Consider the following 25,782-nt stretch of genomic DNA (forward strand, 5'->3'; position numbering starts at 1 on the left):
CGTTTGCTATATTTGTTTAATTTATTACAATAAGTAGCCACGTCTTTTTTCAGATGGAAGACAGTACTATTAATCAAAGGGAATCAGGTGATTTAGGTGGTGACATATTTCAAGAGTTTCAAAAAGAATATAATGTTGTCATCCGTTTATACCTCAAAAATTTGCTACAGTTTTGTGGTTTTGATTAGTCCCATTAGTCCGTGGGTTGCGCCTCAGGTTGCGTTGCAAGTGAATAAATTTCAACGTAATAACTGATATCGTTGTAGTTGACACGAATTTGTTTAGATACAGCAATCTTGACAACTATTACATAATCAGTTTCACATTTAGAAGTTTACTGAAATTACAGAAATTACCGTTTGTAATTCTGGAATTACAAACATTACGCAATGCATATCAAAAATTACAGAAAAACTACTATTACAATTCGAAAATTCCAAAAATTACTTAATACAAGCCGAAAATTACAAAAATTACGTAGTGTAATCACAAAATTACAAAAATTACCTGAAATTATATGAGTAATTTAATGTAATTACAGTAGGTGTACGTTTTATTTGCTTGTGGCACACCCCTCGGTCACAATGTATGGTTTCTACCGCGGTTTCTACTCATAAATTATTCTTTTTACAAAAATGCATACCTGATTCATCGGAGTTCGACGTAGGGTTATTTGTAGGTTTAAGATTTTCTTCTTGAATTTTTTAAAAAAGCAAACACAAAAATGATTCAGACATGCGCAGTGTATGGTACGGAATTGACGATTTAGCCAATAGTTATTTTTATATAATATCATTATAAAACTTCTGAAAATTCTGAAACTGTATTGTTTTATATTCTGGACTTCAGTTTATTTCGTGCTTCGAGTCCTATTTGAAATAAGAATGACAGATGTCACACACATGTCATTTGCGAGAAAATTCTTTCCGAAAGAGTACAATATTTATTAATAAATTAATAAAATATTTTAAATTATACTTTTTTTGCGCTTTCTTAAACTGAATATGCGATTCGCTGCACTGGCCACATTTTATAACTTTCGAAGGAAATGTCAATGTATATTCACAATTTGTATCTTAATAAATTTAAAATTTCGAAAATTTTAGAAGAATTTTTGTTTAGTTTCGTTGCTTTTTAGCGCATTTTTGATTCTCAAAAAGCAGCTTACTGTTTCACTCGCTGTCGACCACCCTGTATATTTTGGAGTTTTTGGAAAGAGCGTAATATGTAAATTTTGAAGTACATATTACTTGTTACATTAATTATATTAAATAACTTCGGTAAAAAATAAAAACGATTTTGCAAAATTTCGTTTTTTTAGGATATCTCCGAAAGTAGACGGAATTTTTTCAGTTTCATATCGGCATTTTGTTAAGCATCAAAATACGCAACTTTGCCAAATTTAAACTGCCTACCTATCTCTTACAGTTTCCGAGATCCCTATGGAAATTTTACGCGCTTTTCAAAAACTTCAAAATACATATATAGGGTGGTCCATATGAAAAAATCGAGGAAAAAATGTAGTTTAGGATCATATAGGAAAAACCAAACACCCTGTATGCAAACTGTGAATCTCGATGGATTCTACATAAAAAAGTGCCCTAAGAAATATTTTGCCAAAATCACTTATCTTTAATAATAAGAAAGTTATGGTGGCGCATTAAAGAAATCGACCTAAATTCGAGAAACGCCAAGCGAGTAGAGAGCTGAATTTTGTTTGTCAGTGATCTTCTCTTTAAAATTGAGCTCCAGTTACCTAGGGCCCTTTTTTTAATCTTAAAATAAAAGGCGTGTTTCCATGAGAAAGTGTCCAAATTGGACCACCCTGTACATTTTTTAATATCGTGCACAACCCTTCCAGGGTGTTGTTTTTTCAGAGGTCATGTTCCATTTTCTACCCCTGAACTTGTTGGCATTGAAAATTGCATCTTGTGTTTGCATATATTTTAAAGATTTAAATTCTAAAGTGAACGGTAGAACTATAACACCCTGTAGATCGATAACGAATCGTGTGCGGATCTATGTTTATACTTATGATCTTTTAGTCATAAGATAAGCCAAAGAATTAGCTCTTTTCGTATGGGAGAACTATGTTACCGTATTTAGGAGCACCCTGTAGATGTTGCAGTCTTTTAGTGAAACGCTGGCAATTTGATGTGTGGGGTAGTTTCTCTTATTCCCTTTCTAGATCGATTTAGAAGAGAAAGGGAACCCAATCGCTTACCCCTAGAAATTACAGGGTGGCCAAGAATGCGAGGTACTGTATCTGAGAATCTATCCATCGTAGAGGCTTGCGGTAAAAAAATTTATTACTAAAACGGCCACGAGAAAAACCTGGAATATATTTTTAAGTTTCTGAAATGACCGCTAGGGGGCGTAACTGCAATTTGGAATCTAAAAAAGTGATGTTTCTGTTAATTCCCCTATATTAACCTAACAAAAAAATGTCCGGTCTTTGAAAACGATGATAATCTGAAAATTTTTTGTTTGACAATTTTTCCTGTATCTCTAAAAATGAAGTGGTGGGGGGTATTCAAAGGTTTCCGGAAAGAACACCCTGTATCTTCGAAATGACTGAACCGATTTTAACAAACTCGTGTTAATTAAAAAGAGTTTATTCTTCGGCTACAAATATTAAGTTTTGTTTCACATATCACCGCTTGAGGGCTTTTTTCGACATTCTGACAGAAATGGTTAATTTTCTCAAAAAAATTAAATGCATTGATTCCATTTTTTTTCATGAAAAGGTAGCTAAATGATGCCTAAACAAGTTCGCGAAAACAGCATCTCGATATCTTGAGATATATATATATTATATCGTGATGGCCAGCATTTCGAGCATTTACGGCGGCATTAAAAGTTTCCTTTTTTAAATCGATCCACCTTAGGGCCACAAATTATATAATAAAAATAATTCCGGAAAAATGAACTTAAAAAAATAAAATTTTGAGCGTATAAAATTTTCTTTGGCCTAAATTTTAGGTTAGGAACAAGATATCGAGATGCGGTTTTTGCGAGCTTGTTCAGACATCATTTAGCTACTTTTTCATAAAAAAAAATCAAACCAACGCATTTAATTTTTTTGAGAAAATTAACCATTTCTGTCGGAATGCCGAAAAAATCCCCCTAGCGGCGATATGTGAAAACTAACAAAACTTCAAATATTATCCGAAGAATAACCCTTTTCAATTAACCCGAGTTTGTTAAAATCGGTTCAAGATACAGGGTGTTCTTTACGGAAACCTTTGAATACCCCCACCACTTCATTTTTAGAGATACAGGAAAAATTGTCAAACAAAAAAGGTTCAGATTATCGTCGTCTTCAAAGACCGGACATTTTATTGTTAGGTTAATATAGCGGAATTCACAGAAAAATTAATTTTTTAAATTCCAGATTGCAGTTACGCCCCCTAGCGGCCATTGCAGAAACTTAAAAATATTTTCCAGGTTTTTCTCGAGGCCGTTTTAGTAATAAATTTTTTTACCGCAAGCCTCTACGATGGACAGGTTCCCAGATACAGTACCTCGCATTCTTATTTGGCCACCCTGTACATTGTGCCACGCAGTTTCACTAAATGACTAGGCGTTTCGAAGGCGGATTTCACTAACAAACTAGGAATTATAAGCGCATTTTCCCGTTCCTTCCTTCAATCGTAATAAAAAAATATTAAATGACAATCAATAATTCATTTCTTTAACAGTTTCCGTAAGACAACTTTTTGAAAACGTTTTTTGTGGTTTGTTCTTTGAAACTCTGGAAGTTCAACGAGAGCTTTCAGAAATCTGTAAATGAGGGGAGTTTTAAATGGCAGTAAAAATAGCGCCCGGTATGCTATTGGGAGGAAATGAGAGTCGGCATCTAGTTTGCAGCAGTCATTTTCCTCCCTTAGCAAAGCAACACCAGATGGCGTTAGTAATAATTATCTCTGAAGTAAATTCTGTATATCTACAGAAACTTCCCCCGGTCATCTTGTGGTAAAATGCAAAATCACCGACCGCAAAAATCTGTAGCAATTTAAATTCTTCCCAGAATGATGCGGGCCTAATTCGTAATTGTGTTGCAAATTATGCGTGCTTGACCCCCAATTGCCCAGGGGCGCGCGATATTTTATTTTGGCAGTAGCTAATCAAGTTGAAGGTGAAGCTCAATCTGCCAAGCCTTCATTACTTATTATGTTTGCGTTCAAGTCCGGGCTCGCGTCTATAATTAATGTTTGGGTATCAAATGTGCACGTTAAAAATATTTCGAATCACCCCCTACATTGAGAATGCCACAAAAAATCAAAGTCTACACTTTTTATAAGTCTCATAGCCGACTGGGGACTTCACAGGTAGTCGAATATTTGTCTGGAGCGAGTTCATTTGGGGTTGTTTAAAGGGCGAGGACCGGTTACCAAAAAAAAAACCGTATACACTTACTTGAGGTGGTCGTTTCTGACGTGAGCCTCTATTGTTTCGCAGCTGTTCGTGGTGGCGATGCAGCCTGGCCAAGTGCATTGGAATACTATACGGGTTAAGGGCTGAAACAATAAAAGTTCATTTATTAGTACTCAAATCTGGGTCAAACGGCAGAGTTTGCATATGGCAAGTGAGGGGGTTGCATTAAAGTCAAAAAGCTCAAGGACAAAGGATTCGCTCGACTTTGACCCTTAAACTCTAGTTCCTAGTTGCGTTGCATCGACACGTGGCTTTGTGTACCAACATATTGATCAAGCGCCATACTGGAAACGTCATCGCTTCGATCTGCTAGGCAGCGAGCGAGATTCGCAGTACTGCCCTAGGATTCTCCGAAGGCGCTACAACGGAATTGCGTAATTTACAAATTTTTTTTCAGCTTGTTGCACTCCAGCGGATACGCACGTGGGTACGATGACCGCGCGCTTTAATTTTGCAAATGCTAATTAATCGACTTGGTCGAAATAGCCAACGGTATTTGATAGGAACAAAGAGGCAGATGCTATCCTAATTAAAACTTTTCCTAATACGTCCAACAGCTGCGGCGCTTTGTTGTTGATTTGGAAAAAAAAGGTACTACGGTGCGGCCGATAATTTGGTTTTGGGGTTAATTACGTACGCGATAAATAACTAATTCAACTGATAAACTTCCGTTCGATAACCGAAGATGTAGATATTGCGGTGCGAAAACTGCATTCGAAGACCTAAAAAAACGAAAGAATTTATCCAGAGCCACAACAGGAAATTAAAACGATAATAATTAATCGGGTTATCGTTCTCATAGGAGTATCCTGTTTGTGGCCGATCCGATTCAAATAAATATTAAAAATCCTCTCCGTGCCCTAATTAGCAATTTTCGAAACGAAAAACCGACCAATCAGGTGCGCCGGCAGTGACTGTGCACGTGGGGTGTAAGCCCCATTCCTGTATTGCGATGTAAACATTGCAGGGCAATGCCCTCGTGGAGGATTTCCCCCTCGCCACATGCTCGCGAGACGCACTCTTTCTCTATGCTGCAGTCGAATCCAAACACAACGGATTTGTAACGTCATTAACGTCGAAGATCTAGCTTTATTGCCAAACAAAGGCAGGCGGCAACGGTGGCCCGCTGGTGGCAGCTCTTGTACTATTCCTCATTATTTATTGTAGGTGCAGAGGTTAGTTGCTAATAGATTTATTTAAAAGCACAGGCGCCAAGCGCAATTTAAGGTAATTGCGCTCGATGACTTTATTTACTGTTCGACTTATGCAAATAAGGGGTGGTTATTAAAAATTCGGCGACATGTTCGCAAAGGTGACACGTGTCACCTGCATATCGGCAAATCTGAAATTGTTCCTTCGTCTAATTTATTTTTAAAAATTTTAAGTAAATTTAAATGTAAGTTTAGGAAGTTTAGGAAAGGACAGCTTGATCATTAATATTACACTACTGGGGAAAAAAAACGAAATCGGTCTACCCCCTACAGGAGATGAACTTCATTAACGCGACCCAAGCAACAACAACGCAAAAATCCATTATCAACTTCGATACGACATTATCCGGTATTATCAATATATCGATATTATTTGTAATCGTAAGATCGACATTTCATTATTAAGTATCAATAACAATAATAATAAAATTGATTGTTCGTATTCCTAATCGAAAATGGTATAACGCCCTGACCAACATTAATTAGAAAAAAAAACAAATAAATAGTTATCAAAGCCCCCTTGATAATATTAATATTTAAATAAAATGATGTGGTCGTCGCGCTGCCTTAACTACATACTTTTTCAAGAATCAAAATGATTCATTCGAGTCTGGGCAGACACGGAGGCTTTTAAAACAATTTTTGTTTACGCTCACCCTACGTGATAACACCTAAAAATCTGTAACCTTCTACAAACTTTAAATGTACACGTATAGCAATACTAAATTAGCAAGCACGTCCAGAGAGTTAAGAAAATATTAAGTATTTTATCAAAATTTTGCAAATCTATCCATCCCCCTTAATGTTTCTCCTTTTTCGTACAATATCGGTCTGTAAATTTTTGACTTTGTTTTTTGATTTTTTGAATTTTTATGATTTTTGTGTTTTTCAACCTATTACAATTTTATCTCATGTTAGCATTTTTTTTTAGTGTTTTTTTTAGGTTTTTAGAAGTTTTGGAGTTTTATATAATTAACTTTCAAAACGCGGCAATAAACGCCTTCCTTAAAAAAAAAATTTTGAGCTTGAGCGTACTAACAAATCCATTTTTCGAGATTTATCCAATTGTTTTTTTTCCAATTGTTTTTACTTTTTTTTATTTTCAAAAACGCGTTTGTATTCGTATTCCTCTTAGATGAATTTTAGCGCAGTTTCAAACCGATTTTATAAAATTCAAAGCATCAAGTATCAATTTTTTATATTTTTCGAATTAATTTTTGCCAATTGTTTTTACTTTTTGCGATTTAAAAAAACGTTTGTAATCGCCTTCCTCTTAATAAAGATAAATTTTAGCACAGCTATGAACCTATTTATATTTATTATATATTTTTTTTCCAATTGTTTTTAGTTTTAATGATTTTCAAAAAACGCATTGGTAATCGCTTTCCTCTTAATAAAGAGATAATTTTAGCGCAGAGTCAAACCGATTTTTCGATTTAAGTATTAATTTTGTATATTTTTCGAATTATTTTTAATTTTTGTGATTTTTAAAAAAGTGCGTTAGTATTCGCCTTTCTCTTAATAAAAATGAATTCTAATACAGTTTCGAAATTTTTAGAGAGAGAGAGAGAGATCTTTATGGACCAAAGCGTCAAGTATCTTTTTTACATTTTTCGAATTATTTTTTCCAATTGTTAGTACTTTTTGTGTTGGCAGTTGCCTTCCTCTTAATAAAAATGAATTTTAGCGTAATTTCGAACCAATTTTTCGAGTGATCTTAATAATTCAAAGCAGCAAGTGCAAATTTTTTTATATTCTTCGAATTATTTTTTTGCAATTGTTTTTACTTTTTGTGATTTTCCAAAAAAACGCGTTTGTAACTACCTTCCTCTTAATAGAGATGATTTTAGCGTATTTTCGTGTAATTTTTTATAATTCAATAGCGCCAGGTATCAATTTTGTATATTTTTCGGATTATTTTTTTTCCACTTTTTGTGATTTTCAAAAAAACGTGTTGATAGTCGTCGCCTTCTTCGTAATAAACATAAATATTAGCCCAGTTTTGAACCAATTTTCGTGTGATCTTGATAATTCAAAGCGTCAAATACCAATTCTGTTACAATTTTTGAATTATTTTTTTAAATTGTTTTTACTGTTTTACATTTTCCAAAAATGCAGTGGTAAACGATTTCCTCTTAATAAAGATGAATTTTTAGCGTAGTTTGGGCCGATTTTTTGAGTGATATTTATGATTCAAAGAGGGGTCAAGTAAAATTTTTTTACATTTTTCGAATTGTTTTTTTCCAATTCTTTTTACTTTTTTGGGGTTACAAAAAACGCGTTGCAGACGCCTTCCTCTTAATAAAGATGCATTTTAGCACAGTTATGAACCGATTTTTTGTGTGATCTTTACAATTCAAAGCGTCAAAGACCAATTCTTTTACAATTTTCGAATTATTTTTTTTACTTTTGTAATTTTCAAAAAAACCCGTTTCTAATCGCCTTACTCTTAATAGAAATACATTTTAGCATAGGTTCGAACCGATTTTTCGTGTGATCTTTATGATTCAAAGGGTCGAGTTTTTTCGAAATTGATTTTACTTTTTATTATCCAAAAAACGTGATAGTAAACGCCTTCCTATTAAAAAAAAGGTGAATTTTAACGTAGGTAGTTTTGAACCAATTATTCCACTGATCTTTATAATTCAAAGCGTCAAGTACCTATCAATCTCTTACATTTTTCGAGTAACTTTCTTTAATTGTTTTTACTTTTCGTGATTTTCGAAAAACTCGTTGGTAGTCGCTCCCTCTTAATAAAGATGAATTTAGCGTAGTTTTTAGAATTATTTGTTATTTTTTTAAATTCTTCGACTTTTAGTGAATTTCAAAAAGCGTATTTCTGTATTAAAAATATTTCATCGCGACAAAAAATTACCTTCCCCCAACAAACTTGATGCCAGAACGAGGCTTTGGCGCAGTCATTCATCTAAAATAATTCTGGAGGTACGACCATACAAAAATTCTTAAAAAATCCCTTAAAAAAATTGGTAAGCAGGTCCAGTTTTTAGACAGTGATTGGGCCGAGTGCATAATCACTCTCGCCTCTCGTATAAACCTCGTTCCCACTTCCTTCCTGTTCTTACTTCTTACGCGCTTCATCTCTATATACTAACGCTAGAAGTATCTGCAGGTAAAAGTTTTTTGAAATACAGGGTGTCCCACGACATTTCGAGTTGGTGAACTTCCGGTGGATGCCAACTTGCTTATTAATGGAACACCCTATATAATATTTCATTTTTAGTTTCTACGTAAAATTTGATATACAATGTGTCCCCCGTCGTCAGAATGAAAAACTGAGTAAACGGGCAAGACTCGGTGCAAGAGCCCTAGGCCTACTTTGTTTTTTTGGCGTTTTTAATTTTTAACCTGCTTTTGTGAGGAAACCCGAAAAAACTATGTTTGTTTTAATGGAAACCCCCTATTTTATTAACTGTATTTTATCTAGTACAAAAAATGGGTAATGATAACAGTGTATAAAGTAGTCTATGCCAACAATTATCAGTTGGTTATTTAATATTTTTCTATTGTAAAAATGCCATTTAAAAATTTTTGTTAGTTGGCCATGATGGCGGCGAAAAAAATCAATCGAGTCATGGCCAACTATCATTCTTAAAACCTTACTTAGCATTCTTACAATTCAAAAAATATTAAATAGCGAATATTTCGAAAATAAAAATTTGGAATTGCCTACTTCATACAAAGTTGCCTTAAAAGTTATAAAAATAGTGGATTTCCATTTTTAAAAAAAAACTTAATTTTAACTATTTTGTGCAATTCAATTTTTAATGTTAATTTCTGAACCCGTTTTTATTTATAATCAAAATATCAACATCAGTCCACTAAAGTGGGACCTCAGCTGGCATTTGTATATTATATATTATATAAAAATTAAAATACATATGTCAAAAACTGCAAAATAAAATAATATATAGGGTGTCCCGCTATAATAAACAAATTGGTATAAACTTCCGATTGTGACAACAACTCGAAAATATTTTAGATAAATTCCTCATATCGACATTAGTATACAGCCAAATTTTGATGTCTCCTTTTCGAGATATAGACAGCCGGAATTCGTCCTGGTGGGACACCCTGTATCTTAACAAAAAGTTGAAATATGTTTTTTGAGAAATTTTTTTTGTCCTACGTATTAACACCCGTAAAAAACGAGCTCTGAGTGTTGTCATTTCGAACCCCCATACGTACGGATGGATTTCCCGCAAAAATACTTACACCATATTTTTTTTTGCAAAATGTACGAAGCATTTTCAGATACGACATTAATGCAAGGAGTAAATAAGTCATCCCACCATGAATTTATACAAAGCGAGCCCACAAGTTGCGAATGCGACTGAATAACAAATGTATTTCAGTAACTGCCATCTTGAACTTTATTTTGGCATCATGTTTGGGTCATATTAAATGTTGGTCTTTGTCAAGCGATACACCCAAAACATTATCAATTAAGCCATTTGATCTGGAACATCCTGTATTAAGTTACCACTTTATTTTACAGTCTGCAGGTGAAATTACGATAGGTTTCATTTTCATAAATCTTTTTGTGCTTGTAGAGTCCGTTGCCAGAAAAATTCGAAACGTGTATTATTTCATTTTCCAGCAAAAGTTGATGCGATTGACAGACGAATTTTATTGGTGTGAATGACGTGCAGAGTATTGACACCGTTGCATTTTCGGAACGTAGCCTTATAAAAGAACAACGCACTGCGACTTTTAAATATGGTCATATATTTACCACCGTCTCCTTTTTGGGTAAGCTCGTGTGGGGGCGTCGAATTTTAAAGCTAGGGGAAAACGTTTAGACCGGTCCACAAAATATTACGTAGATACGTTAGGTATTATTATACCGTTCGTACGAGAAACTTCTGCAGATAATTTGTTTGCGAATGAAGTCGGCGAGAAAGACGTCATAATGGCAACATCCCGAAGAAAACAAAGTTACCCTTGGCCACAACACGCGAGGTCAACAAACCCACTCCTTACTCGCCCAGATGAGATGAGATGATTCGAAAAGTCAGCGACCTTCCGTAAATTCAGTCCAGTAAACGTTGGGAATATTCTAATATTAAAAAGAAGTGGTATAAAAAGATGTATTGTGAAAATATGAGCGAGGCAACGCCATCTTCTGACCACTACCAATTTGTGACTAACATCATCGTAAAAATTTACTACACGCCGGCTTACGTCGGAATTTTAATTTGTTATTTACGGAAATGTGCGTAATTGGGATAAATCTCGTCCTTGCCTACCGCTGGCACGTGTAATGCAACGCAATAATTACCTTTGTACGATCACATGGGATTTTGGGAGGGACGAGGAAAAAATTTAAAAATAGGCATCGGATTAGCCTTGTTAACCGGAATTAATTAGCCGGCCGGCGGCGCGGTGACCTACCTTTTTCTTCCTGGGTAATTCGTCAAAGTAATCGACGACGATGCCTTCATCGGACGCGGCACTTGTTGATAACGGCGCTGCCGGCGGCGACGACAGCTCGCAAGGAGGCGGCGACGGCGACGACCGCCACGACGCCGAACTACTGCTACCCGGCGACGTACCGCCCCAAGACATACCTAAAAAGCAATAAAATGTTAAACTAATTACGCGCAAGGTAAAAGTCCAGGTCAATAGCGCGATAAAAGTCAATTTCAAGGAGCAGCCCTTATCTAATCAAAGGCCACATTAGAAGGCATTTAGATTAATTTCGGTGCAGCTAAACAACAACAACAAAAGGTCGCATGCAAATTCTCCACAAAGTAAAAATAGAACGAAATGTGATTAAAATCAATAAAACGGTACGTAACAAAGAAAGAACAAAGCGAATTGTGTAGGTATGACATTGACATTATAAAGAGCGTAAATTACACCATCCATAGATACTTTGCTAATATGATGTGTTTCATTAATTAAAAAAGGCAAACCTGTAATTAAAGGACGTTAGTCGAATTAGGAAAAACCTTGCTCTAAATGAGCCTATTTAATTATTGGACATTTTTATAAAATCAATTCCCCCAGTCGAAAGATTACGCAAATGGCAATGAAAAACTATTCCTGACTCGGTCAAAAATGCACCCGATAGCCGTTATCAGTATTGGGTCGAGTCACCAGGTGAGGGCGCTGCTTGTGCTTTTATTACAAATTAGAAGGCCATTAGTGCTGATGTCTGTCATTTTGTGATAACGTAACAAACAAAGGAGGTGGAAAAACACCAATCTTTTGTTTGAGTCCCCGTTTTTGAAAATTAGGTCGTACGTCACTGATTCAGGGCGGGTAAATGGCGTCGAATTACTGCTCAATTAGGGGACTTTCTGAAAGTACGTTTTAATTTCCTTAAAATACAGAAAAAACCAAAGTGGTGGCCCCATTACTAAGAACAAAGTGTTTTCATAAAATTTTGTTAGGGTTTTTTTCCTCCGCGACAGAGGTTTTACCCCAATCCAAGATCACATTCTTTGTTCCGGATAAAGATTTCGTAATTAATTTTTCTCAAAAAGTATTTTTCGCAAGGATTCAAATATTTTGCTTGAAAAGTCCCAAATACGAAGATGAGTATGACATTTTTGATTAGATTTTTGACTCGATTTTTGAGCATATTCGCTTAATTCGCTACCCGCTCTTCCCAACGACAGAACACGCAAGTAAATGTGATGATATTCTAACAGTTTATTTTTCGAACAAAGAAATTGCATTTGGATTTTTTTTAGAATTTCCAGAAACGTTATTTTCATGTTGACATACTCCGACTTTTTCCGTAACAGCTTGGTGCTATAACTGCAAAACCATGCAAAATAAAAACAACATACGAAGAATCGCATACGATTTTCAGTAGGGGAATTTCTTGTCACCCCTCTCGTATGCGGAAACCAGACTTTTGATCCGGCTCATATTGCACTGATGAATTCGTAAAAATCGATTGGCGTAGGTGTAACACCGCTGTCTCTTTTCGTTCTCGATTTAGACGAGGAACAGACGGACAAAACCATTACATAGGTCATAGGGGAATTTTTTTCTTTCGAAAAAACGCTAAATAAAATTTAGTTATAAGTAAATTCTATTTTGTGTTTTTGTAGGCGAGATGTCTCTGAAAAAACATAGTAGGCAGTCGTGCAATGTCGAAAAATTACCCAATTCGTTTTTTAAAAGGTATTTGAGTGGTTTTTAAAAATTTATTAAAAAAACCTATGCTGTTGCCATAGTTTGAAAAATAAGTGATGTCTCTCTGAAACTATGAATTTGGCAACCCTGTAATTAAAAAAATACCCAATTCGTTTTGATACCCAAAAAAGATTATCACTTACGATTTTTCCATACTTTCAAAAATAAGTGAGATATATCTGGAAATAGAAAATTGGCAACCTTGTAATTTAAAAAAAATATGTTTTTGATACGGACCTTCAATTATCATATCGTATGCCATATACGATAGCATGAACAAATGAATGAATGAAAAACTCAATATACACTGTGTTGACTATTATTCCGATTACTTCCGAAGATATGCCAGAAAAACCGAAATTTGCCGATTTGATTTTTTTAAATATTTGGACAGATACTAAAAAAATAGAAAACACTTCCACATCGCTACTTTTTCAGTTCTACAAGATACCGTTGAGAGTTTCAATAAAACGTTTCGTTTCGGAGAAATCATCATCAAGTTTATTGATTTATATGGTCCGTAAAGAAAAGGACACACTGTATTGACTAGCATTTATTATTAGGAATACAACGCGATACCCGATGCGGCACACAAAAAAAAAACAAAAGTTGGAAACTGTTGGTTTCAACACGATGGTGTACCCGCGCACAACGCACTAATCCTGCGAGAATGGAAAATGTATCCGATTGGTGATCTGGCACGATTAGGGCGTTGTCGTTTGTATGTGTAACTTTCTTTTTTTTAATAAGAGCCATGTTGAATTTTGGTATGATTAAAGGAGAGCTCTCGAAAATGTTTCTACGCCGACTCGCCCCGTTCCCTCAGGAAACCTGTTGCAAATAAAATTAAACGCCTAAAGAAACTGGGCTTCTGCCATTTTCAGCGGGAGAATCGCAAGACCCCCCCGTAATAAATAAAAAAATAAAAGTTTGCGATATCGGGAAAACCTCTATCGATTCCCAAATAAAACCCTTTACCCCAATCACTTTCATAGAATCCATTCTAATGGTCGCCACACTTGAAACTTAAGTCACCTCATTATCCCCTTATTTACCAAAATTTGGGTCGCTCCCCTCTCCTCAGGAAACCCCTTGCAAAAAAATTAAAATTAAAAGTCAATTTTTGATACCTAACGTTTACAATATGAGATATGTTTGCTTTTACTAAAAGCATCTTTGGTTAAAATTTCGAAGAAATATGTCCATAAATAAGAAAGTTGGCATTGCCCAGTATGCGCATGCCAAAAAGTGGCAATGAGATAGTGTCTTTTAGTGCATTTTACAACTCATGTTGGAAGGCGCTAGTATGGCGACTTTCTTAGTCCGTCCGTCCGACAAGTTTTCAAGATATTTAATTCGTTATTTTTGCATTCGGTAGCTTATAGCTGTGGGAGCTCAACCAAGAACATCTTGACGATTAATGTATGTCAACTTTCTTCTTTATGGAGATATTTCTTTTTGAAATTTTAACCACACATGCTTCTAGTAAAGACAAGCATATCACATATTGTAAAACAAAAAAACTGCGCAATGTAAACTCTCTTCCTGATATATTTTTTTTTAATTTTAAAGAAAGATTCTTTTAGTAAAGACAAGCATATCGCATATTGTAATAATGAGATGTGCGCATGTGCAAATTGCGGAATGTCATCTTTCTTATTTATGGAGGTATTTTTTGAAATTGAAACCACTGAAACTTCTGGTAAAAACAAGCATATCGCATATTGTAATGTCAACCTGCTTATTTATGGAGATATTTTTTGAAATTTTAGCCACAGGCGCTTCTAGAAAAGAAAAGAATATCGCGTGCGCATACGCAAACTGCGCAACGCTAAGAATCTTATTTATAAGAATATTTATCCCATAACTTATTTTCCTTTGTACCTTGTGTGTAACACATAAATAGTCCGTTACATGACCTTTCGGGTTCCATGGAAAATGCGCTAAAGTTACTGTATTTGCTCAAATAACATTAGAAAAAACCAAAAACGAAATCGGCAAATGTCGGATTTTTTGACATATCTTCGGAAGTAATCGGAATTTTCTAGTTTTAACTTTTCCCTAATTTGACCATCGTCGTATCTTCTATGGTTTCGGAACAACCGATGATAGGGCATCCTTATCTTGGACACGGTGTATGTGTGGGAAATTAATGAAAATTAAATTTCAATAATATACAGGGTCTTCCAGATCCAGTGGATTGCATGTTATTATTAAAGATATTGAGTTAAATGAGCAAACTTTTGTATTTTTATGTGCTGACTAAAATTGCATTTAGAAAATTAAAAAAATTACTTAGGACTTAGACAAATGAAATTCAAGATGGCGGTTACAGACATATCAATATCAACTTCCTTTTTTTAAATGAGTGATAATTAATTGAATTTTGACACAATGACGACGGACATTTTCTCCCGGAATCCCAAGTGTAAAAATGTTGTCTCCAAGAGGAAGAGAAAGTTTACCCCTAAAATTTTCCCACGCTCCCTTTCGTCAGGATACTTGTTGCACATAAAATTAAACGCCAAAAGACACCCTTCATACCTACTACTCCCTATTCCGGTCCTGTTTTTTGAATTTTATAAACGGAATTTTAATCAGCATCCGAAACGTTTCCCATGGATCTAATCGTTATCTTCAATAATAACAAAGTTACCCATGCTATTCCACTGAATCTGGCCGAGCGGTTTTTATTGTAGGTCTCTTTAAATGACGAAAATCGTGCAATTAATTGATTCGTGTTAAGTTTAGGTATTAATTTTGTTACGAAAACATCCAAACTTATTACTATGAAATGTACCGCATTCATCTTGCCCTTTAATGGTTTAATGTGCATGTTCGCCTGATGAACTGGATTGGGAAAAAATACTGTGCTTTAGTGAGTCGTCATATGGCATATAAATCCACGGTGTATCGTAAAGGTAAAAGGGACAGAGGGGAGTATTTTTGACAAATAAAGCAAAGACCCACGGCTCGTTAAAAAAATCGCCTTATCACGAAAAATTTTTTTTTTTGCTCAACCCGTATATTTATGGATTTTGCACCGTGTACACGGTGTCCATTTTTCGAGTTCCACTATGGGGATCTCGCTTACCTTAAGAGATAGAAAGTTGGTTAAATGGGGGCAAAGTTGCGAATTTCCTTGCTGAATAACCATCTGAAAAGAAATTTAAAATATCATCAGTAGTTCTGAAAATATCACAAAAAAACGAAACTTTCTGGTTTTCGTTTTTAATTTTTTCATGATAAACTAGTCGTGCTAGACATTTCTAATTAACACATTATTCGAACACTTTTCAATGGAGATTTCGAATGTGACATTTCGGTTTAAATAACTTTTAAGATGACAGAGAAACACGTGGCAACTTTAGTTTTTCTTATGGGCGCCATTTTTAATTTTGAGATTTTAAGATTACGTCTTTTTTTCTCTTTACGACGATATATCACACGTGGTGGGTCAGTATCACATTTTTCCTAAAATACAATTTTTAATTTTTTGGGAAGAGTGCTTTGGAAAAACCAAACCTTCTTTTATTGTGAACAAAAGTTTGACAGTTTGATGCATATGTCCGGTTGCAGCGTTGGCATCAGGGAACTAGATGTGTTTTCGATTTTCATATGAAATTTTGAAAGAAAATTATAATTCAAAATAGAACAAAATACATAAGAATAAATAATATTTTAGCAATAAAACTAGCACAAACGTAAATGACACTGCTTGAAATAGGTCAACATTTTGTTCACAACAAAAGAACGTTTTGTTTTTGCATAGCACTCTTCGCATAAAATGAAAATTGTATTTTTACAAAAAATGTGATACTGATGAACCACCATGTGTGATATATCGTTGTAAAGAGAAAAAAAGACCTAATCTCAAAATGTTAAAATCCAAAACGGTGCCCATAAAAAAACTAAAGTTGCCACGTGTCTTGAAAGTTATTAAAAACGGGATGCCATATTCGAAATCTCCATTAAAAAGTGTCTGAATAATGTGTTAATTAGAAATGTCTAGTACAATAATTAGTTTACCATGAAAAAGTTAAAAATAAAAATCAGAAATTTTCGATTTTTTGTCATATTTTCAAAACTATTGAAGATATTATAAATTTCTTTTTAGATTATTATTCAGCACGAAAATTCGCAACTTTGCCCTAATTTAACCAAGTTTCTATCTCTTAAGATATCCCCATAGTGGCACTCGAAAAATGGACACCGTGTATATTACATGTGAATGTTAAAGTGGACAATTTGCTTACGAGCTTTTTTGTTCATTTTTTGAAATTTTCAAAAATTACGTTATCACCCAGGCATAAAATTCCGTCGAAATCAGATCTTTTTTGCACCACTTTTTATATGGGGGCTGGCAACGACATAGTAAAAAAGCTAATCAAAAACATCAGAGTCCCACCTTTCATTATGCCTTCTAGCAACAAAAATAATATAATTTCCCATTGCGCTTTCGCCCCCTCTGTTGACCTGTCACCCTGTATACCTGTACATGGTAGGGCGGACATTTATTTTGAAAATAAATCAAGTCGTCTCCTTAGTCCTTTTTTGGGTGATAATTATATAGCCTTCACATTGACGATCCGCATTCAGGTGACTAAGAATTTAACAAATACTTCGCATACCTACCATCGGTATTGTATGCTAAACGAGTATTCGCGAATTACCGACAAATTGTGCTCGTTAAGGCAAACCAGGGGCGTGCCAAATTTATTCCTGGGACTTGCTTCCAAAATTGTCTTTCTCGCGCTCAGAAACAAATTTAAATAATGAATAACAAAAAATGTTTCCCAACCGGCTGACATTCAAGAAGGTCAGTTTTGCTTGCAATAAAAAAGGATTTGCATTTGCATATGTAACAACTTTTCAAGCCAAACTCATTAGAGCTGCACATAGTGTGTTTCTCCATTACGCTCAAGGCCGTTACCTTCATTGCCAACTAAAATCGAAAATAGTTACAATTACGAACCGCTCCTCTCCGTTACGTAAAGGTGTATTCGTGATTTGGCAGAACGTAGGTAATTGCCTTGCATGGACGAGCAGTTTAAAAACCTCTCAAGAGATAATTATGAAAACGAAAACGAATTAGAAGGCAATTAGGGATAATCGACCCGTCCAAGATATCCGGAATATACTTACTACCAAAATTTGGAGAATGTGGCGAACACGAGAGGCTCATTAGAACCAGGGCGGCGCTGCACTCGTCCATTTGGGGATCCTTCGGGCTATCCTCCTGACTACTGCTCGGCCTTCGCTTTCGGGATCTGCAACGATACAAAAAATTTAAATTCCACGGTCGTCCACAAAACACCAAAATTAACGGTTATCGGTTTCCTGTCCCCGATATTACCTATGCGCTCACGTGGTGTGTCGTCCACCTTTTCTCCTAATTTATCGGCCGCAATTAAAAATCTATTTTTAAATTTGTAAATCGCCGATTACGCAACCGCGAAAATATCAAACTGAAATGACTTGCGGCATTACCGTAGGTACGCGAATTGCTATTTAAAGTTATTCAAGACAATAAATGTGTAGGTACGGCTTCCGCGTTGAAATGGTAATTGTATGTATATTGGATATTAGAAAACAAAAAAAACACGCCACTTATCTACGCGAATCTTCAACAAGGGGATTATGTAAACCGCGTTTTACGCACAATTTACAAAAACCTTACGTTTTGTAGTTGAACATTTAAATACAGGATGTTTTATTTAAGAAACGAAAATTAATTCTTTTGATGAAAAAAACATTCGAACTATTGCTTTCTCTCTCACACTCCTTCAATTCTTTTTACTGCAATGTATTATACAAAAAAAAAACGCAAGCGCATGGGTTCGAACCCGCGTCATCGACCGCTTTAAATCGACGAACGAAGAGTTTGCAACTGAGCTGTGGCAACCTTCAATTTCGAGGGAAAAAAAACGCTACAGAATAATGCCCCTAATAGAATTATAAACCCAGATTAATTTCAGAAGCTTGCCCTTTTCTCATTTTACTTCAATGTTGAGAATATAGTTCGCCATAGTCATCAAAGTGCAAATTGAGAAATTCGAAACGCTCTTAAATTTCTTAACAGATCACTTTTGTGAGTATTCTCTTCCCGACAATTCGTCTCGAGATATAAGGGGCCTGGAGTTGACAACAACTCATTTCGTTGAGACCTTTCCACGTTTTCGAAACATTCCCAAAGCATTTTGAAAGTTCCCTACACAATCCAATGTTTCCTGCTCATATCCCAATTCACCACAAATTTTTCAATACATTTTCGAAATGTTTATGAAATTTCGTACGTATTTCCAAAATATCCTAACCCTTTTCCACAATGCCTTCCAAAGTTTCCCTTGCATTTTCGAAAGTTCCAACTCATTCAACATTTACAGCATTTTATGGTTAGATGAAGTAACATGTGATTGAATCTCGTCTAACGAAGACAAATTATTACCGACATTTCCGAAATATTAAAATTTCAAAAAGTCTACACTTCAAGAACTTACTACATATTTTCGAAATACCCCAAACGTATCCAAAATTCCCAGTAAATATTTGGCGTTTCCAAAACTATTTACGCGTTTCCAAAATATTCGACATGTTCAAAATTTCCTTCTCATTTACCATACATTCCCAGAATTCTTCAAACATTTCCGAAATTTCCATCCTACAAATTTCCAAAATGTCCTAAAGATTTCCAACATTCCTAATAAATATGAGACATCTCACACATTCGTAAATTTTCCATTTTCGACATTCCCAAAATATTTCCGAAATTTCTGGCATTCTCAAAAATTCGCAATTTCCAAAATTTCCTAAGCATTTCCGACATTCTTGAAACATACGTCATTTCTACAAAATTAATCCATTTGAAAATATTTGACATTTTCAGAACTTTCCCATCAGTTGCTCAATATTTCCAAAATTGTATGGTTAGATGAAAGACCAGCTTGTGCACTACAGGCAGATTTCTAAAATTTTTTACAGATTTCGAACATCCCCAAATCTTCCTGTGCATTTTAATTTTTTATTTTTAAAAAAGTTCACTATTTTCATTCCGGATTTCCAGATTTTTTAAGTTTTTTCTTTCGTAACATATTTCGCTCAAATTTGAAATATAAGCTGAGAAGGGTCATGTCAGTGGCAGTGAAAATGAAAGTGTAATTTTTTCTGAATTCATATTCCATTTTCTACCCCTGAACTTGTATATCTTGTGTTTATAAATTAAGGGTTTAAATAGTAAAGTGTACGGTAGAACTATAACACCCTGTGGATCGGTAACGAAGCGTTTGCGGACCTATGTTTATATGAACGTTTATTTATAAAATAAGCCAAAGAATTAGCCCCTTCATCATATTTAGGAACACCGTGTATATTCACTGACGTATTACGTATACGTACAATTGTTTTTACGAATTAGATTGATTGATTTGTTTCCAGTATTTTAAAAATGACTTCACAACTTAGTACATACTTCCAAAAATTATCAAAATATCATTTTCAAAATTTCTTTCTCATTTTCTGTACATTTCCAGAAACATTTTTGATATTTCCAAAACATTCCACTCTTCAAAAATTCCTACAGATTTCCAAAATATCCTAAAGATTTTCCAATATTCTTGCATTCTTGCATATTTTCACAACATACATTTTCAACATTTTTGGCATTTCCAAAAAATCTCTATTTCCAAAATTTCCGGCACGCGTTTCCAGCGTTCCAGCTTCTAACGAAGACAATTATTTCAAAAATTCCAAAAACATTCCCCCAATTTCCAAAGATTCCACATTTCAAATGCTTCCACATGTTTTGAATGCTTTATCAAAATATTCTAAACATTTCCAATATTCCCATTAGATAATTTGACATTTCCAAAACTTCGTACGCGTTTCCAAAATTTTTTACATATTTTCAAAACCATTTGTTTTAAGAATTTCTCACACATTTCCAAAACTGTTTACGCGTTTCCAAAATCTGTTACATATTTTCAAAATTTTCGACGCCTAATCGAAACATATAATTATAAAAATTACCAAAATTCCAAAGATATTTGATATTTCCAAAAAACATTCCACTTCCTACAGCACTTTTCTACAGACTTCCAACATTCCCAAAACTTACTATGGTTTTTACCTGGTTTTTTATTTTAAAAAAATTCACTATTTTCAAAACATTTCCAAAATATTCTGTACTTCTCAACATTTTCAAAATTTCTTACACGTTTCCAAAAGTTTCTGCAAGATTCTTGTGCTTTTTAAGAGTTTACTATTTCCAAAACTTCTTATATATTATCAAAACTTCCTACACAATAAGAATTTCTTCCGCCATTTGCAAAACAACCGCCATCTTCAAAACATTTCCGAGGTTCCCACACATTCCGAAAGTTTGCTAAATATTTTCGACATTTTCATAACGTTTCAAGAATTTCCGAAAGCACCATTTCCAAAATGTCGATCAATGTTTTACAATTCAATTTCAAACTTTAGTTTATCTTTAAATGCCTTCCACGCGTTAGTTTCCAAAATGTTCTAAGCAAACTTATTTTTGGTTCAAAGGTGGAAAATGTACAGTGTGTCCTATTATGGTTCACACTGCAGTGTCTCAGCTGCTTTTAAAGATAGACTTGGGGTTTTGGCCACCGTGTGTCACTTTTTTGTGAAACTTTTAATACCACAAACAGAATCAATTTAGCTATGTTCATTTCTGAAATACAGGGTGGGTTTTTGAGATGTTATGATATCTTACTACCCATGTAAGATAGAAAAAAAGGCGAAAACTGACTATTTTAGGTATTTTAACGTAGAATCCAGTGGCGTCAAAACTATTTTGGACCACCGTTTCTGAGATTTGATCCAATGCTGGTATTATTAAATGCAACGCCCTGTATATCTTAATGTTAATTTTTGCAGTATTTTTCTTGATACACTGACGTATCACAATTTATATTTTTTTTATTTTAGACATGAACCAAAGGTAAACGCCTTAATTTTTACGATTTGTAAATAGTAGACCATGGATTCATGGAGATTTTGATTTGTTTATTATATCCATGGTAACCAAGGCTGGCGGTAGAAGCGTGTCATTTCAAAAATTTGAAAGAAATGATCAAAATATATGATTATATAAAAAATATGGGTTGTGATACATCAGTAGGTATAATCAGGAAAATAATGCAAAAATATTCACGCTAAAATATACAGGGTGTTGTATTTAAAACGGCCGCTGGGGCGCAGTTCAGTTAAAGCTGAACTGTGGTGCTAAGGGTTCGGGCATGGATAATTGTAAATGTTTAGTGGGTTGGGTTGGTAGAGCAGCCTTGGTTGAAACCTCGCCCACTCAAAAATAAAGGCAAAATAAAAAAAATAAAAAAAAAACATTAGGTCAAATCTCAAAAACAGTGGTCCAAAAACTTGTTTTGCCTACGCCATTGAGTTCTACCATTGAATAAATGGTTTTTTATTCAATGGTTCTATATAAAAATATCTAAAATCGGCAGTTTTACATTCGTTTCTACCTTAAATGGGTAGTAAGATACCTACATATGATGGTATCCCAAAAAGCCAAACTTTTGGTTTTCACCCCGTACCACAGAAACAAACCTAGCTATATTGATTGTTTGTGATACATATTGCGTTTCACAAAAAAAGTGGCACATGGTCGCGAGTCTCTATCTTTGAAAACAACTGAGATAGACTGCAGTGTCAACCAAATTAGGACACACGGTATATTTGCAAACCAAGACGTAGGAACCTCGGGAGATGCAGGATATCGCGTTGAAGGTGAAGAGGTATTAAAAAATTTCCTGGGTGCGTCTCAGGGCTATTCTCGGGAGCCTTTATTATCGTACGACCATATTGTAAATTTTGCGAATTTATTATATCCCATACGGTCATGGAACGAACCAAAGTGCAAAGTAGAAGGCATCGGCATTCTTTTAATTTGCAAACGCACGAGCGTACGATCGTGTATAATTACTATTTACGATGGGAAACCAGAATACTATGAAACGTTTACAATAATACGCGTACGGTTTGTTTATATGGTAATTTATTTAAAACAACTCGCTCGGATATTTATGTAAAAAAATTCATAAAAAATATTTTGATATGTGTCTTTGTCTTTTGTTTCGGGCACACCTTCGAAATCAAATCGAGCCGTTCACTTACCTATGATTGAACTTTCCGACGGCGACAAGTACAAAGGACACACTAGCAACAACGGCACAATTTTTCCGCACTCGATGCTTATCCGGATGAAAGTTAATCGGCGATACCGTATCTTCGAACACTTCAAAGATATTGATAGGTCATGGTCTTTTGTTCTTCTCCGGGTGTTCATCGCTATTCTGTTATTGGGCGATCTGGAAGTCCTAATTTTGAGAAGAAGTTTGTTTGTTTCAGACTTGTTGACACACTTTTTATCGAGCTGGACCTGCATTTGGTATCAGTAAATAACCCAAATTACGAAATTCTAACATCTCATCTGTCAATATTGGTTTTTTCCCCATGGCATATAAACCGCACTGGCCGTGCGTCATAACTTGCGAAAAACTTGGTCGCGCGTCCCGAATGAAGCAAAAATCTTTCCAAGGAAACGGATTGACACGTTATCGTTATCATTGCGTAGGAATTTCGGAGCACCACTGAAAAACTGATCGACAACGGAAGTGGCCTCATTAATTTCTTAGATCAGTAGCACTTTCTTTGGGATTTTTTCAACGAGTGAATGCAAATAAATAAATTGTTTATCAGACCATAGCATTAGCGAAAGGATTTTGTTACATAAATTCACCTCGAAGTGCGGAAGTATCGATCAAGCCCGACAAAAATTGAATATCATTTATTAATCGGCAGGTAACGACCTAATTTCGACATCGAAATTATCGAAGGAATATGCAAAAGTTGAGAAAGCGAGTCCATTGATGAAATTTATATAACCTAATCATTTGATTATTATTAACAACAAGTGTTGATGAGAAAGTGAGAGGAATCGTGCTAACTTTCATTCTAAACATCTGTTGCGCTACGGCATACTATTACAAAAGACCCCTATCGACACGCGAAGACCAAAAGTACTGACCCGTAATGGTAAGATGGGGCAGGAACGTCGATGGTATGCGATGCGGTTCTCTTCCGGTCTCCCGCCATATCGGCAAGTCGTGCGAAATCCGTGTCTTGGTCGGCCAGCCTTGCCGATTTTCTCGATTCCAAAAGTCGCACCTCTTCCAAACGCTTTTGCACCTCGAAGGGCACCTGAAACAAAAAAGGCAATTTGAGTAAATACGCGACACGAAATGTAGGTAAGTGGGACCGTTACTATTTACGTAACTCGATGTAGAAATCTCACCTACTCGTTTAATGTCGATTAAAAAAAAATGAGGTAATGTCAAGGCTTGTTGTATTACGATACAAAAAATTAATCAGCTTGCATCACTTTGACGACACAAGTCCATCTCGGCAGCAATAAAGTGCAATAATCACGAAATACACCTTGCACCTATAATGGCGAATAATAAAAACTGGCTCGCAATAAAGATTTATTGCCGAATTTATAATCTCGAAACAGATTACATGCTTATTTTTAGTACCTCGCGAATAAACATTTTTCTTCTTCGTTCAATACGAAAGTGGTGCACATCAGTTTGTTGCTCTCCATCGAGTGTCACTTTTATTGTATTTTTTTTACAGGTAACTTTTTCATTTGCTTCGTAAAACAATAAAGGAGGTTTTTTGAAAATAAGACTCATTGCTTTAAATTTTCCAATGGGGATAATAAAGTTTAAATACGTAAGCCTTGTTTTCGTAATGATCTACGTTTTGATAAAGCGCGTGTAATAAAAATTCCTAATTACAAATCATTGTAATATATAAATAATACCGTGGAGTAACAATAGTTCTCATTACACGCTTGTATGGGATTCGACATCTTTTATTTCAAGGCAAACTGAGATATTGCCTAACGAAAAGGTACTTTTTGAGGCAAAGCACGTACACAATTTGCTCTAATATCTTAACCACGAAATATCAAATTTTCAGAATTTTTTGAGGTTTCATCTTCGATATATACAGGGTGTTACATATTATAAGTATGTAAAAAAATTGAGTGGTGGGCAATTTTATTCCTAAACTCATCACTCATCAGGTTGTACACAACAAACTTCGTGGAATTCACTCCATTTTCGTTGTCCGGCCAAGAATTGCGGTGGAATTTTTTTTCGAATTTTCAAAAACTTCAGACTCGTTATTTTCGTGTTCAAAAAAATTAAAGAAGAAATGCAAATTTCACCACTTTTGTGAGGGTGGCTCCCAAACGGGGACACGGTCAAGTTGGCAAGGGCGACTCGCCACTAGACCACTCGCCACTGCGACAACTCGCCAAGTTGTCGCAGCGACGAGTCATCCGTTGGCGAGTTAACGCGGTGGCGAGTTGTCGCGGCCGCTCCGCGTGTCTGTAAGTGGCGAGTGGTCCAGTGGGGAGTCCCCCAAAAAAATTTTTTTTTAATTCTAAAAAACTAATTTCAGATTCGTATTCCTGTTCAAAAACCCCCATATGTCAAATTTCGTCGGAATCAGACTTTTTTCGCATCCCCATTTAGGGGTGCGCCCTTTCGTGGTAGGAATTTTGAAAAAAAATTGCAAAATCAGGAAGCGTGCCACCAGTCATTGTAACTCTTATGGTTGCTGAGAACAAAATTAACGAAGAAATGCAATTTTCTCCACTTTTTTGAAGGCGGCTCCCAAACGAAACACATTGGACTCTCGGTTTATTTGCAAAAAGAGCTTATTTTAATCCCTTCATCCACCCAATTTTGTACATACTTATATGTAACACCCTGTAAATAGCCGACGTTCATTGTGGAGCATTCTGTATAGCTTCAAAATTTCAAAAAATTGTAGCAAAATTTCTGCATTTTCTTCATTTCCATATTTTCTACGCACTTTCACCATGCTTCATTTGAAATATTTTTATACA

At 35.1% G+C, this 25,782-nt stretch overlaps 2 protein-coding genes across 2 annotated transcripts in view; one reads left to right on the forward strand and one right to left on the reverse strand.

The window, feature by feature from the left end:
- LOC116170228 (regulating synaptic membrane exocytosis protein 2) overlaps positions 1-25,782 on the forward strand; it is an 85,927-nt gene that overhangs the window by 3,692 nt on the left and 56,453 nt on the right. The gene's annotated exons all lie outside the window — the stretch shown is intronic.
- LOC116170232 (zinc finger protein 395) overlaps positions 1-25,782 on the reverse strand; it is a 43,989-nt gene that overhangs the window by 2,629 nt on the left and 15,578 nt on the right. The window contains exons 2-5 of the mRNA XM_031486474.1: positions 23,890-24,062; positions 17,964-18,088; positions 11,061-11,236; positions 4,420-4,520 (exon numbers count right to left, since the gene is read on the reverse strand). Coding sequence (XP_031342334.1) covers positions 4,420-4,520; positions 11,061-11,236; positions 17,964-18,088; positions 23,890-24,062 — 575 coding nt within the window. The remainder of the gene's footprint in view (positions 1-4,419; positions 4,521-11,060; positions 11,237-17,963; positions 18,089-23,889; positions 24,063-25,782) is intronic.

This window comes from Photinus pyralis, unplaced genomic scaffold (genome assembly GCF_008802855.1).
Source record: "Photinus pyralis isolate 1611_PpyrPB1 unplaced genomic scaffold, Ppyr1.3 Ppyr1.4_LG5, whole genome shotgun sequence".
Classification (NCBI taxonomy): Eukaryota; Metazoa; Arthropoda; class Insecta; order Coleoptera; family Lampyridae; genus Photinus; species Photinus pyralis.